This window comes from Pyrgilauda ruficollis, unplaced genomic scaffold (assembly GCF_017590135.1).
Source record: "Pyrgilauda ruficollis isolate IOZ18807 unplaced genomic scaffold, ASM1759013v1 scaffold189, whole genome shotgun sequence".
NCBI lineage: Eukaryota > Metazoa > Chordata > Aves > Passeriformes > Passeridae > Pyrgilauda > Pyrgilauda ruficollis.
In genome coordinates, this window is record NW_024517984.1 from 920083 (window position 1) to 932366 (window position 12284).

The following is a 12284-nucleotide window of genomic DNA, read 5'->3' on the forward strand; positions in this document are numbered from 1 at the left end:
CCCCCCGGTGCAGACCCCCCCGCAGTGTCCGCGTCTCGCCCCGGGCAGGTCTCCAAGACGGGCAAGGAGATCAAGGAGTACATCGAGTCCATGGCGGGCGAGGACCCGCTGCTCAAGGGCGTGCCCGAGGACAAGAACCCCTTCAAGGAGAAGGGGGGCTGCACCGTCAGCTGACCCCCGTGCCCCCCAGGACTGCCGGCAGGCTCCTGCTCCCCAGAGCCGAACCCTAGCGCAGTGAAAGGGCAGCACGAGGAGGAGGAGAAGGAAAAAAAAAGCATGAACAAAGCAAAAACAAAAAAAAAAAAAACCAAAAAACCCAAAAGCGCCACCCCCGCCGCAGCTGAGCTTTGGTTTCCCACGAGCAAAAAAAGCAAAATTTCTGCATTTTCAGCAGCCCGAGCTGTGGCTGCTCCCAGGGATCCCAGCTTTGTCCTTTATCCCAAAAATCCCACAGATTCTGCCCCGGGGATTCCAGCTGGGACGGGCTGGCAAGGAGGGAGAAGCCAGCAGCACCTCCGCCAGCTCTGGCTTCCCCCTCTGGAAAAGCCCTGGAAAATCAGCGTGGAGCCACCCCTGAGCACGCAGGGCTGCGCTCCCGCTGCTCCCTTTTGGCTTTTTGGGATAAATTTATCAATTTAATCCCCTGCTTGACAGAGAAAACCGCGAGGCACAGCCAGCTCCCGAATTCAGTGGGCTGCGTTTGCTGGTTGGAGCCGTTTTGCTTTTTTTTTTTTATTTTTTGAAAACCCATTCCCAGGATTATTTTCCGTTTAATCGCGGGGGAAAACTCTCCCAAAACTGCCCCAAGACCATCGACCCCAAAGGAGAAGCAGCAATAATTTGAATTCCTGAGTCCCTCGCGGCGCTGTCCCCAGCCCTCTCCCACTCCTCCTCTTCTCCCAGCCCGGTTAAATCCCAAGGAAATCCCTCTGGATCCCTCCTGGAGCGGTTTTCCTGCCTCAGGGATCCCTGCTCGGCCTCTCCACGGAGCAAAGGCGCTCGGGACACCCTAAAAACGGGAGGAGAAGACAGAAAAAGTGGATTTTCCTCAAGCAGGGAGTCCCCCTGCAGCCAGAACCCCGCTCCCGGCACTCCCTGGCTCCAAAACACCCCAAAACACCCCAAAATCACCTCAAAGGAGAAGGGGGGCTGCACCGTCAGCTGACCCCCGTGCCCCCCAGGACTGACGGCAGGCTCCTGCTCCCCAGAGCCGAACCCTAGCGCAGTGAAAGGGCAGCACGAGGAGGAGGAGAAGGAAAAAAAAAGCATGAACAAAGCAAAAACAAAACAAAACAAAAAAAAACCCAAAAAACCCAAAAGCACCACCCCCGCCGCAGCTGAGCTTTGGTTTCCCACGAGCAAAAAAAGCAAAATTTCTGCATTTTCAGCAGCCTGAGCTGCGGCTGCTCCCAGGGATCCCAGCTTTGTCCTTTATCCCAAAAATCCCACAGATTCTGCCCCGGGGATTCCAGCTGGGACGGGCTGGCAAGGAGGGAGAAGCCAGCAGCACCTCCGCCAGCTCTGGCTTCCCCCTCTGGAAAAGCCCTGGAAAATCAGCGTGGAGCCACCCCTGAGCACGCAGGGCTGCGCTCCCGCTGCTCCCTTTTGGCTTTTTGGGATAAATTTATCAATTTAATCCCCTGCTTGACAGAGAAAACCGCGAGGCACAGCCAGCTCCCGAATTCAGTGGGCTGCGTTTGCTGGTTGGAGCCGTTTTGCTTTTTTTTTTTTATTTTTTGAAAACCCATTCCCAGGATTATTTTCCGTTTAATCGCGGGGGAAAACTCTCCCAAAACTGCCCCAAGACCATCGACCCCAAAGGAGAAGCAGCAATAATTTGAATTCCTGAGTCCCTCGCGGCGCTGTCCCCAGCCCTCTCCCACTCCTCCTCTTCTCCCAGCCCGGTTAAATCCCAAGGAAATCCCTCTGGATCCCTCCTGGAGCGGATTTCCTGCCTCAGGGATCCCTGCTCGGCCTCTCCACGGAGCAAAGGCGCTCGGGACACCCTAAAAACGGGAGGAGAAGACAGAAAAAGTGGATTTTCCTCAAGCAGGGAGTCCCCCTGCAGCCAGAACCCCGCTCCCGGCACTCCCTGGCTCCAAAACACCCCAAAACACCCCAAAACACCCCAAAATCCAGCTGGTTTTGTTCTTTCTCGCAGACGCTCAATAAACCCGCCAGCACCGCCACGGCCTCTGTTTCTTGCAGGAAATACTCTCCAAAAAGTAGAACTCGTGGCTTTATTTTGGCTCTAATTGGATTTTGTTTGCCACAGCGTCAGACCTCGGTCCCGAGAGCTGACTCGTGGCTGACATTATCCTTTTAATGCTCCAATACTTTTTTGGTTTTCGCCTTTAAAACACGGGAGCACAGTGGGGCTGAATCTTGCTTTTCGGTGGAGTTTTTGATGGTTCTGTTGGGGTTTTTTTTGGGGCAGAATTCTATTTATTTGATGGAGTTTGTGGGGTTTTTTGGGGGGGTGATGGAACTGGATGTGGGATGCTCCGTAATTAACTTGGGGCACACCCAAAGGTGCTGCTTCTTCTCCTGGCCACTGCTCCAAGACCATTTCAGGCTATTTAGGTAAAAATAAATTAAAAATCGTATATTCTTGGCCTTGAGGCAATCGGCTCCTCTGGGGCCTGAGCTGCCCCTAATCCAGGGCGATAACCGGGCCGCGGCCGGAGGGGATTGACCCGTTAATCGACGTTAAACGGCTGGGAACGTGCGTCAGAGCGGGCTAAGCCGCCTCTGAGGGGATTCGGGGCAATGCCGGCCCCACGGCGCCTCAGGGCAGGGCCCGAGGGGCCGCGCTGCGTCGTGAGGGCTCGAACCCGCCATGAGGGCTCCGGGCCGGCTGCTGAGGGGGAGGCGGGCCAAAGTGCGCTCGCAGCCAATAGCAACGCGGGATTGGCAGAGTGACATCCGCTCGGCCAATCAGCGTTGGAGAAGGGAGGGCGCGAACCCGCTCCCGGGGGATCGGGGAGGTGGGAGGCGGTACAAAGGAAGGTCACAGCGAATAGAAACGCGATATTGCCAGAGTGACAGAAGATGTAGCCAATCAGCCATGGGGAACGGAGAGTGCGAAACCCCCCGGGGAATACAGATTGCGGAAGAAGGAGGCGGTGCAAAGAGCGCTCTCAGCCAGTAAAAATGAGAGCTTGTGAGAGTGACAGACCGAACAGCCAATCAGCGATGGAAAACGGAGACGGCGATTCTCCCCGGAGGGCTCCGGGCCTGGCCGGTGGAAGGCGGGGCGAAACGCGAGGCCAGCCAATAGACATACGGGATTGCCAGAGTGACATCCTGCTCAGCCAATCAGCGGTGGAAGACGGAGAGTGCCCTCCGGCTTCCATCAGCCGCCTTTCGCCCGCGCCTGCGCCGTGAAGTGCGGGCGCCCACGTACAAAATGGAGCGCGGCGGGCGCCGGTGCGGGCCCGGTATTCCCGGTGGGGTCCCCGCCGCCTCTCACCCTCCTCCGGTCCTTTCCGCTCCCCTCCTCAGCCCCGGGGCGGTGGCGGCGGCAGCAAGCAAAAAGAAACGCGAGGTCCCACCGAGATTTGAACTCGGATCGCTGGATTCAAAGTCCAGAGTGCTAACCATTACACCATGGGACCGCTGGGTGTACCGGGAGGCGCCGCGCGGCCTCCCTATCCCTCCGCCCGCGGGAAATAGTCCCGGGGCTCCGGCTGCTCCGGGACCGGGAATTCCGGGAATTGCGGGAATTCCGCCGCACTCCCGCCCTCAAAACCTCCTCAAATCCCGCTACCGGCGCCCTTCCACCCGCCGGGCCAGCCCCCAGCTCCGCCACTGGCGCTGCGTGCCCGGCACGCTGATTTTCACTTTTATTTTTGGATTTTTTTTTTTTTTTTTTGCTTTTTCCTGCCTTTATTCCTCTGGGGTTTTGCCTTATTTCTCCCCTTTTCTTCCTCTATTTCCCACTTTATTTATTTTCCACTCCATTTATTCTTCTGGTTTTCCTCTATTCCCCCTTTCTTTCTGCGTTCTCCATTTATTTCTCATTTTCCCATTCTATTTCCCAATTTTATTTATATATTTTCCTTTATTTCCCTTCCCCCTGTCCATTTCCCATTATTTATTTAATTTTCTCTTTCTCCTTTAACTTTTCCCCATTGATTTTTCCTCTGCTCTCTCTTTTCCCCTTAATTTCTCCATTTCCCCTCCATTTTCCTCTTTTTATCCATTTTTCTCCTCTAGTTCTTATTTATTTTCCTATTTTATCCTCCATTCCCTTTTCCTGCTTCCCCCTTATTTCTTCCCATTTCCCATTTTTCAGTTTTTCCTCTTCCCTTTATTTTTTCCTCCCCATTTCCCCTTTAATTTTCCCATTTTTCCCATTTCTTTTCCTATTTCCCCTCCATTTCCCCTCTATTTTCTCCCTTTTAATTCCAAATTTCCCCTTAATTTTCCCCTTACTCCCCAATTTCCCCTTTTTTTTCCCCTCCCCAATCCCACAAATCCACACAAACACTTTAATTTTTTTTTTTTTTTTTTTTGCTTCTTTCTCTGTTTTTGCTCTTTTATTTTTTCACAACGAAACAGTGGAAACAAAGCGATTTGTGGCCAAAAAAAAAATTTAAAAAATAAGGGGAAAACAGGTGAAAACAACTCAAAAAAGAGGCAAAACAACATCCCAAAAATCACAATTTGTACCTAAAGAGCCTGAAATTTCCTGGGAAAAGCAGCACCTTTGGATGCTCCCAAAATTCAGCTCCACCCCCCCTCCCCCCCTGCTGCCATCACCCCAAAAAAAACCCAAAACCATTGGAAAAAATAGGAAAAAAACCAAATTATCGACGTGGATTCCCCCAGCCCTGTGGGGAGGCCAGAGGGGTGAGAGGGAAGGAGGAAAAATCCAAGGAAAATCAAAAAAATAAGGGAAAATCAAGCATTGAAAATGAAAATAAAAATAAAAATAGAAATAAAAATAAAAATAAAAATAAAAATAAAATCAGTCACAGCCCAAATCTGGGGCTGGTGAGGTCTGGAGCTTCCAAGGACTCAAAAATCACTTTCCTCGAGGGAAAGCAATCCCATAAATCCTAATTTTTTTAATCCTATTTTCTTTTAATCCTATTTTTTTTTAAAAGAATGTTTTCTTTGGAAAAAGTGTAAATTTTTATTTTTTTCTCCTTTTTTTTTATTTTTAAATTTTAAATTTTTTTTTTTTAACTTTTTAAATTTAATTTTCCTTTTCTCCCTAAAACTACGCCCGGGGAGTCGCCCCTACCTAGAGTCACCTACGGCTAAGAGGTAGATAAAAAATCGGGATTGGTCGTGGACGAGGATTCCGGGATCGTTCCTGGGATTGTTCCAGAATCCTTCCAGGATCGTTCCTGGGATCATTCCTGGGATCATTCCTGGATCATTCCCAGGATTATTCCAGGATCATTCCTGGAATCGTTCCTGGGATTGTTCCAGGATAATTCCTGGATCGTTCCCAGGATCATTCCTGGAATAATTCCAGGGATCATTCCTGGATCATTCCCGGGATTATTCCAGGGATCATTCCAGAATCATTCCTGGAGTCGTTCCTGGGATTGTGCCTGGATCATTCCCGGGATCATTCCAGGATCATTCCAGAGATTATTCCAGGGATCATTCCTGGGATCATTCCAGGGATCATTCCCGGGATCATTCCAGGATCATTCCTGGGATCGTTCCTGGATCATTTCCGGGATCGTTCCTGGAATAATTCCAGGGATCATTCCCGGGATCATTCCAGGATCGCTCCTGGGATCATTCCAGGGATCATTCCAGGATCATTCCTGGATCATTTCCGGGATTGTTCCTGGGATAATTCCTGGGATCATTCCTGGATTATTCCAGGGATCATTCCAGGATCTTTCCTGTGATAATTCCTGGGATCATTCCAGGGATCATTCCAGGATCTTTCCTGGGATAATTCCTGGGATCATTCCTGGATCATTCCAGGATCGCTCCTGGGATTATTCCTGGATCATTCCAGGATCATTCCTGGATCATTTCCGGGATTGTTCCTGGGATAATTCCGGGATTATTCCAGGATCGTTCCTGGGATCGTCCCTGGATTATTCCAGGGATCATTCCAGGATCGTTCCCGGGATTATTCCAGGATCATTCCTGGAATCGTTCCTGGGATTGTTCGTGGATCATTCCAGGATCGTTCCTGGGATCATTTCAGGGATCATTCCCAGGATTATTCCAGGATCATTCCTAGGTCATTCCCGGGATCATTCCTGGATAATTCCCGGGATCATTCCCAGGATCGTTCCCAGGATCGTTCCCAGGATCATTCCCGGCTCCGCGGGCACTGCGTGTTCCAGACTCTCGGAATCATCTCCCGCTCCCCTCCCATTTCCCGGGATTTCCCTGATCCCAAATCTGGAGCAGCAGGGTCGTGGGTTAAGGCTGGATTTCCTCCTGGAATTCCATGGAATTCTGGATCTGAGTGAAGCCGGATGCTCCGAGGAGCCGAAGGGATCCAGTCGTGGATTCCCGAGGATGAGTTCCCGCCCTGGTTCCGGTTGATCCCGTGGATTTCCCGGGATTTAATTCGCCCCGAGAGGCGCCTCTGGCACAGGTCAAGGTTGGATTTCCTCCCGGAATTCCAAGGAATTCTCCATCCCGAGTGAAGCCAGAAGCGCGTCCCAGGAGCCGATGGAGTTCGGGGTCGATCGCGGATTCCTGAGGTTGAGTTCCCGCCCTGGTTCCGGTCGATCCCGTGGATTTCCCGGGATCGGCCGTGACAGAGGAGGCGTTTCCTGCTCGGGATCAGCTCTTCCCGCCCTGAAAATTCCCTCCCGCAAAAATCATCCCACTCCAGGGATCCAAAACCATCCCACTGCTGGGATCCCAAAAATTCATCCCATTCCCAGGATCCCAAAAACCATCCCAAAGCCGGGATCCAGGAATCCATCCCGCTCCTGGGATCCAGGAATCCATCCCAAAGCCGGGATCCAGGAATCCATCCCGATCCTGGGATCCGAAGCCATCCCAAAGCCAGGATCCAGGAATCCATCCCGATCCTGGGATCCGAAGCCATCCCAAAGCCGGGATCCCGGAATCCATCCCTCTCCTGGGATCCGAAGCCATCCCAAAGCCAGGATCCAGGAATCCATCCCGCTCCTGGGATCCCAAAAACCGTCCCAAAGCCAAGATCCAGGAATCCATCCCGCTCCTGGGATCCAGGAATCCATCCCAGAAATCCTCCACGTGTTCTGCAGGAGCATCCCGAAATCCTCACGATCCAGGAGAACTTCCCAAACCCGCCGGGGTCCATCAGAGCATTCCCAAAATCCAGCGGAACATCCCAGCCCAGCTCATCCCATGATTTTTCTCCCATCTCATTCCATGATTTTGGAGCTCCTGGGAATTCCTCTCCCACAAAAAAAAACCCCAGGAATTCCGGCCTCTGGATAAAGAGCCGGGATCGAGCAGGCACTGGAGACTTTTCCAAGGGATTTTTGGGAATTCTCCCGGCCTGCCGCCCTCCTGGGATGTTCCAGAGCCTTCCCCACGGCTCCTCCTCCTCCTCGGAGCGATCCCAAAATTCCGCCTCCAGCAGGAAGATCCCTGCGGCTCTGAGGTAGTTCCAGGTGTGTGATCCCAGCTGGAAGCGCTTCCCAAAAAAAAAAAAAAAAAAACAGGAAAAAATCCAGGAGGGAAGAACCTCGGGATGGTTCCGGAATCTCATCCGCCAAAAAAAGTGGGAAAAATCCAAATAAAGCCCGGAGAAAAGCTGGGTTAGGGAATTCCCAAGGGAATTCCAGCACGGATTGGCTTTTCCAAACCATTCCGAGGTCGATCCGCGTGGAAAAATCCGACCAAGCTCCGGCACCGCCATTCCCGGAGCGAATCCAGAACCGAATCCTGGCCAAAATCCCGGGAAAACCTCCCAGGGGTGCTGGCTCCATCCGTGCCCTCCCGGGATCCCGAGATCCCATCCGGACAAAACAAACGGCGACAGGAAAAAAAGGAATTGGGAACGAGCCAAGGAAATAAATCCAAACTAAAGAAGAGAAAAACCAACTCCACAATTTTCCAAAATTCCGCTTTTCCCTGAATTTCTTGGCACCAAGGGAGCGGATGGAGGAGTCCTGTGGAGCTGGGAATTTTTCCTGGTTTTTCCATTCCAGTCCGGATCCGTCTCATTCCCATTTTCCTGCTGTTCTGGGGGAATTTTTCCTGGTTTTCCCATTCCAGTCCGGATCCGTCTCATTCCCATTTTCCTGCTGTTCTGGGGGGATTTTTCCTGGTTTTTCCATTCCAGTCCGGATCCGTCTCATTCCCATTTTCCTGTTTTGAGGGAATTTTTCCTGGTTTTTCCATTCCAGTCTGGATCCGTCTCATTCCCATTTTCCTGCTTTGAGGGAATTTTTCCTGGTTTTTCCATTCCAGTCCGGATCCGTCTCATTCCCATTTTCCTGCTGTTCTGGGGGAATTTTTCCTGGTTTTTCCATTCCAGTCCGGATCCGTGCATTCCCATTTTCCTGCTTTTCCCAATTTTCCAGCTTTTTCCAGAGAAAAGCGAGAGATGCTCCGAGGTCTCTTCCTTCCCACAAATCTCTCGCTATAAATGAAATTTCCCTCCGGGAATTCCCCCTCGGAATTCCGATGGCGCCTGGGAATGGGAAAAGGGCAGGAAAAGCACCAAAGATTCCCCGAATTTTTGGGATTTTGGGTCAGATCCTCCCAGAGATCGCCGAGTTGGGATTTGGGAATGGCTGTTCCCGGTTTTTAGCGCTGGGATGGGAAGTTTGGGATCCCCGCGGTTGGGATTTGCCGGGAACGGGAGTTTCAAGTATTCCAAACCGTCTTTCCCTGACAAAAATTCCAAGGAAAAGCGGGAAAACGCCCCCCGAGGGACGGGAGCTGCCGAGCCCAAATCCGGCTCCTTTCACCCCAAATTTTTTTGGGAATAAAAACTCAGCGCTCCCCCCGCCAAGAGGGGGATCCCACATTCCCTAATCCCAAATATTTGGGATGGGGAAATCGTGGCTGATGGGACTGGGGGAAAGAGCACCAAAATTGGATTGGTTTGGAATATTTTTTGTTGAATGTTTCAGCCAAAATTTGGATTTTCCTGAAGGGCCGAAACAATGGGAAAAACGGGATTGTACCAAAAGGAAAAAAACAAAAGATTTTACCAAGGAAAATCGGGATTTCACCCTAAAAATGGATTTCATCAAGGAAATAAAGGGATTTCACCAAGGAAAATAATTGGGATTTCACCCTAAAAATGGATTTCAACAAGGAAAAAAAAGGGATTTTGTCCTGAAAAATCAGAGATTTCACCCTAAAAATGGATTTCATCAAGGAAATAAAGGGATTTCACCAAGGAAAATAATTGGGATTTCACCCTAAAAATGGATTTCAACAAGGAAAAAAAGGGATTTTGTCCTGAAAAATCCGGGATTTCACCTTAAAAATGGATTTCATCAAGGAAAAAAAGGGATTTTGTCCTGAAAAATCCGGGATTTCTCCAGGAACAATCACCCTGTGGAGGTTTTGGAGCAGGGAGAGGCCGATCCCTCAGGTCAGGAATTCTCCTCTCCCTCCTCCCTGTGCGTTTGTAGGGAATAAAAATTGGCTCCTGCTTAATGAAGGAATTCATTAATTAATTTCTCTCCCTCCTCCTCCTTTTTAAAAAATGAATTTTAATATTTTTAAGCTTTTTTTAAACTTTTTTTTTAATTATTTTTTCCTTTTTTTAAATAAATTTTCAGTTTTTAAAATTACTTTTTTTTCCTTTTTTTCCTAGATTATTTTTTTCCTTTTTTAAAATTATTTTTTCCTTTTTAAAAATTATCTTCCCTTTTTTAAAATCATTTTTTTTTAATTAGCTTTGTTCATTCATTTTCTTTAATTAATGTCTTCCTTTAATTAATTTTTTTTTTCCCCCTCGGTAAAACGGAGGCAAAAAAAAAAAAAATTTTTTAAAAAAAATTTTTTTTGGGGCTTTTTTTTTTTTTTTTTTTTTTTTTTTTTGGTTTTTTACATTTTTTATTTTAAATTTCACAGCACCATAGTGGAGAAGATGGATCGACACCAACCCCTGGAATTCCGGGAATTCCGGGATCGCCTTGGGATTCTGGGATCTTTAGGAATTTTCTATCAAATATAGAAAAAAAATCTCTTTATGGCTTCTGAGAGTGTGAAAATAAAACCAGCACAAAATCCTTTTTTTTTTACCCCACTTTGCATAGAAAACGCTGCCCAGGAGTGGAAAAATTCCCAAAAAAAATCCACAGATTTGGCTGAATCCGATTGGGAAAATCCTTTCAGCCGGCGCCAGGTTCGGGTTTTCCCCGGGAAAAAAAATAAAAAATTAAAATTTCAAAAAAAAAAAAAGGAAAAAATTTTAAAAATTCAAGTTTTTCCCACTGGGAAAACCAAATTTGGGATTTTCCCGGATTTTTTTTTTTTTGGAGAGCGACGATGCCTGAGAGCTGAAATTCCTCAGCTGGGAAAGGGCACAAAAATTCCATAAAAATATCAAAACTAAGGAAGCTGCTGCCATCTTTTCCACTAGGTCCAGAATTCCCGGCGTTCTCTCCGGAACGCCCGGATTCTTCCATAAAAAAGTTTCCAAAAAAATTCTCTTTTTTTTTTCTCTTTTTCATTAAAAAAATAAAATCTTCCCCGTTAGCACCTCTTATATAAAATATCAGCGAAAAGCCCCCCGAAAAAAAAACCCCAAAATAAAGTGAAAACAACCCAAAAAAAATCAGAATATTCCGTAGCTGAGGTAATCACACCTGAGGTAGCTTTTTTGGAGCTTTTTTTGTGGTTTTTTGTCATTCCGGGGTTGTTTTTTTTTTGCCCTGGATCGGCAGAATTCCAGGGAATTCCCTCTGCCGCCTTCCCTTCCCTAAGTCTGCTTTTCCTGCTGTTCCAGGAGGGTTTTTGGAGGATTTTCCCCCAAAATTCCTGCTGGGAAGGGCTGGGCTCCGTTAAATCGACGGCAAAAGCGTCGGGGCCGGGTTTGTCCCGAATTCCCGATTTTTAGACTCATCCCAATTTTCCTCCCATCGCTCCTGGCCCTCAAAATCCATCCCAATTTCAGGTTTTTTATCCCAAATTCCCACTTTTTTAACCTCGTTTGGGAACCCTCCCATCCTCCTCCCCCCTCAAAATTCATCCCAATTTTACTTTTTTTCACATTTTGTCCCAAATTCCCACTTTTTCACATCCCAGCTTTTCTTCCACCGTTCCTGTCCCTCCAAACTCAGCCCAAATTTCCCTTTTTCTCCCAAATTCCCTTTTTTTTTTTCTTGGGGTCGCTCCCAGCTTTTCCTTCACCCCTCCCCTCCAATTCCATCCCAATTTTCCTTTCCCGCCCTCCCCTTCCCATTTTGGGGGAAAACCCTGGAAAATCCCCGATTTTGGGGCTGGAATTCCTGGAGCCCAGCCCTTGGCGGGAAGTGGCGGCTTCAGACTCTTCCCAAAATATTCCCAAAATCCCAAATCCTTTCAACCCCCCCGGAGTGCTGGGAATCCGCGCCCGCTGACATTCCTGAAATCCGCTTTTTTCTCTCTTGGGAACAGGGATTTTCCTGCAGAAATGAGGAATTTGGGGATTTTGGGAATGAGGAGCCCCAGATTTAAGTGGATTCAGAATTCCTGGTGGGATTTTCCTGCTCTTTCCAGCTCCTCCCGATCCCTCCTGCACGGAATTCCCAAATTCTGATGATGGAGATGAGGAATTCCGTGGAGGTTTCTTTGGGGATGCGATTCCCAATGGAATTCCCAATCCTGCTGGGGGATGAAATTCCCAATCCCTGTGGAAGCGATTCCCAGTCCCTGCGGATTCCTGAGCCCTGTGGGTTCCTAAACCCTGTCCATTCCCGATCCCTGCACATTCCCGATCCCTGTCTGTTCCCGATCCCCACAGATTCCCGATCCCTGTCCGTTCCTGATCCCTGCATGTTCCCAATCCCTGTCCATTCCCAATCCCTGCACATTCCTGATCCCTGTCCATTCCCAGTCCTTGTCCATTCCCAATCCCTGTCCATTCCTGATCCCTGCACATTCCCGATCCCCGCGGATTCCTGATCCCTATCCATTCCCAATCCTTGTCCATTCCCAGTCCCTGTCCCTTCCCTATCCTTGCACATTCCCAATCCCTGTCCATTCCCAATCCCTGCACATTCCTGATCCCTGTCCATTCCCAGTCCCTGTCCCTTCCCTATCCTTGCACATTCCCAATCCCTGTCCATTCCCAATCCCTTCCCGATCCCTGTCTGTTCCCGATCCCCACAGATTCCTGATCCCTGTCCGTT

General features: G+C 49.0%; 1 protein-coding gene and 1 non-coding gene across 2 annotated transcripts in view; one reads left to right on the top strand and one right to left on the bottom strand.

Annotated features, from left to right (window-relative positions):
- Positions 1-1125, top strand: part of GNGT2 (G protein subunit gamma transducin 2) — a 3876-nt gene extending 2751 nt beyond the window's left edge. The window contains exon 4 of the mRNA XM_041465374.1: positions 49-1125. Coding sequence (XP_041321308.1) covers positions 49-174 — 126 coding nt within the window. The 3' untranslated portion in view covers positions 175-1125. The remainder of the gene's footprint in view (positions 1-48) is intronic.
- Positions 1126-3545: 2420 nt separating this feature from the next.
- Positions 3546-3617, bottom strand: TRNAQ-UUG. Its single transcript has one exon. It is a non-coding gene; the product is annotated as a tRNA-Gln (tRNA).
- Positions 3618-12284: the final 8667 nt, after the last annotated feature.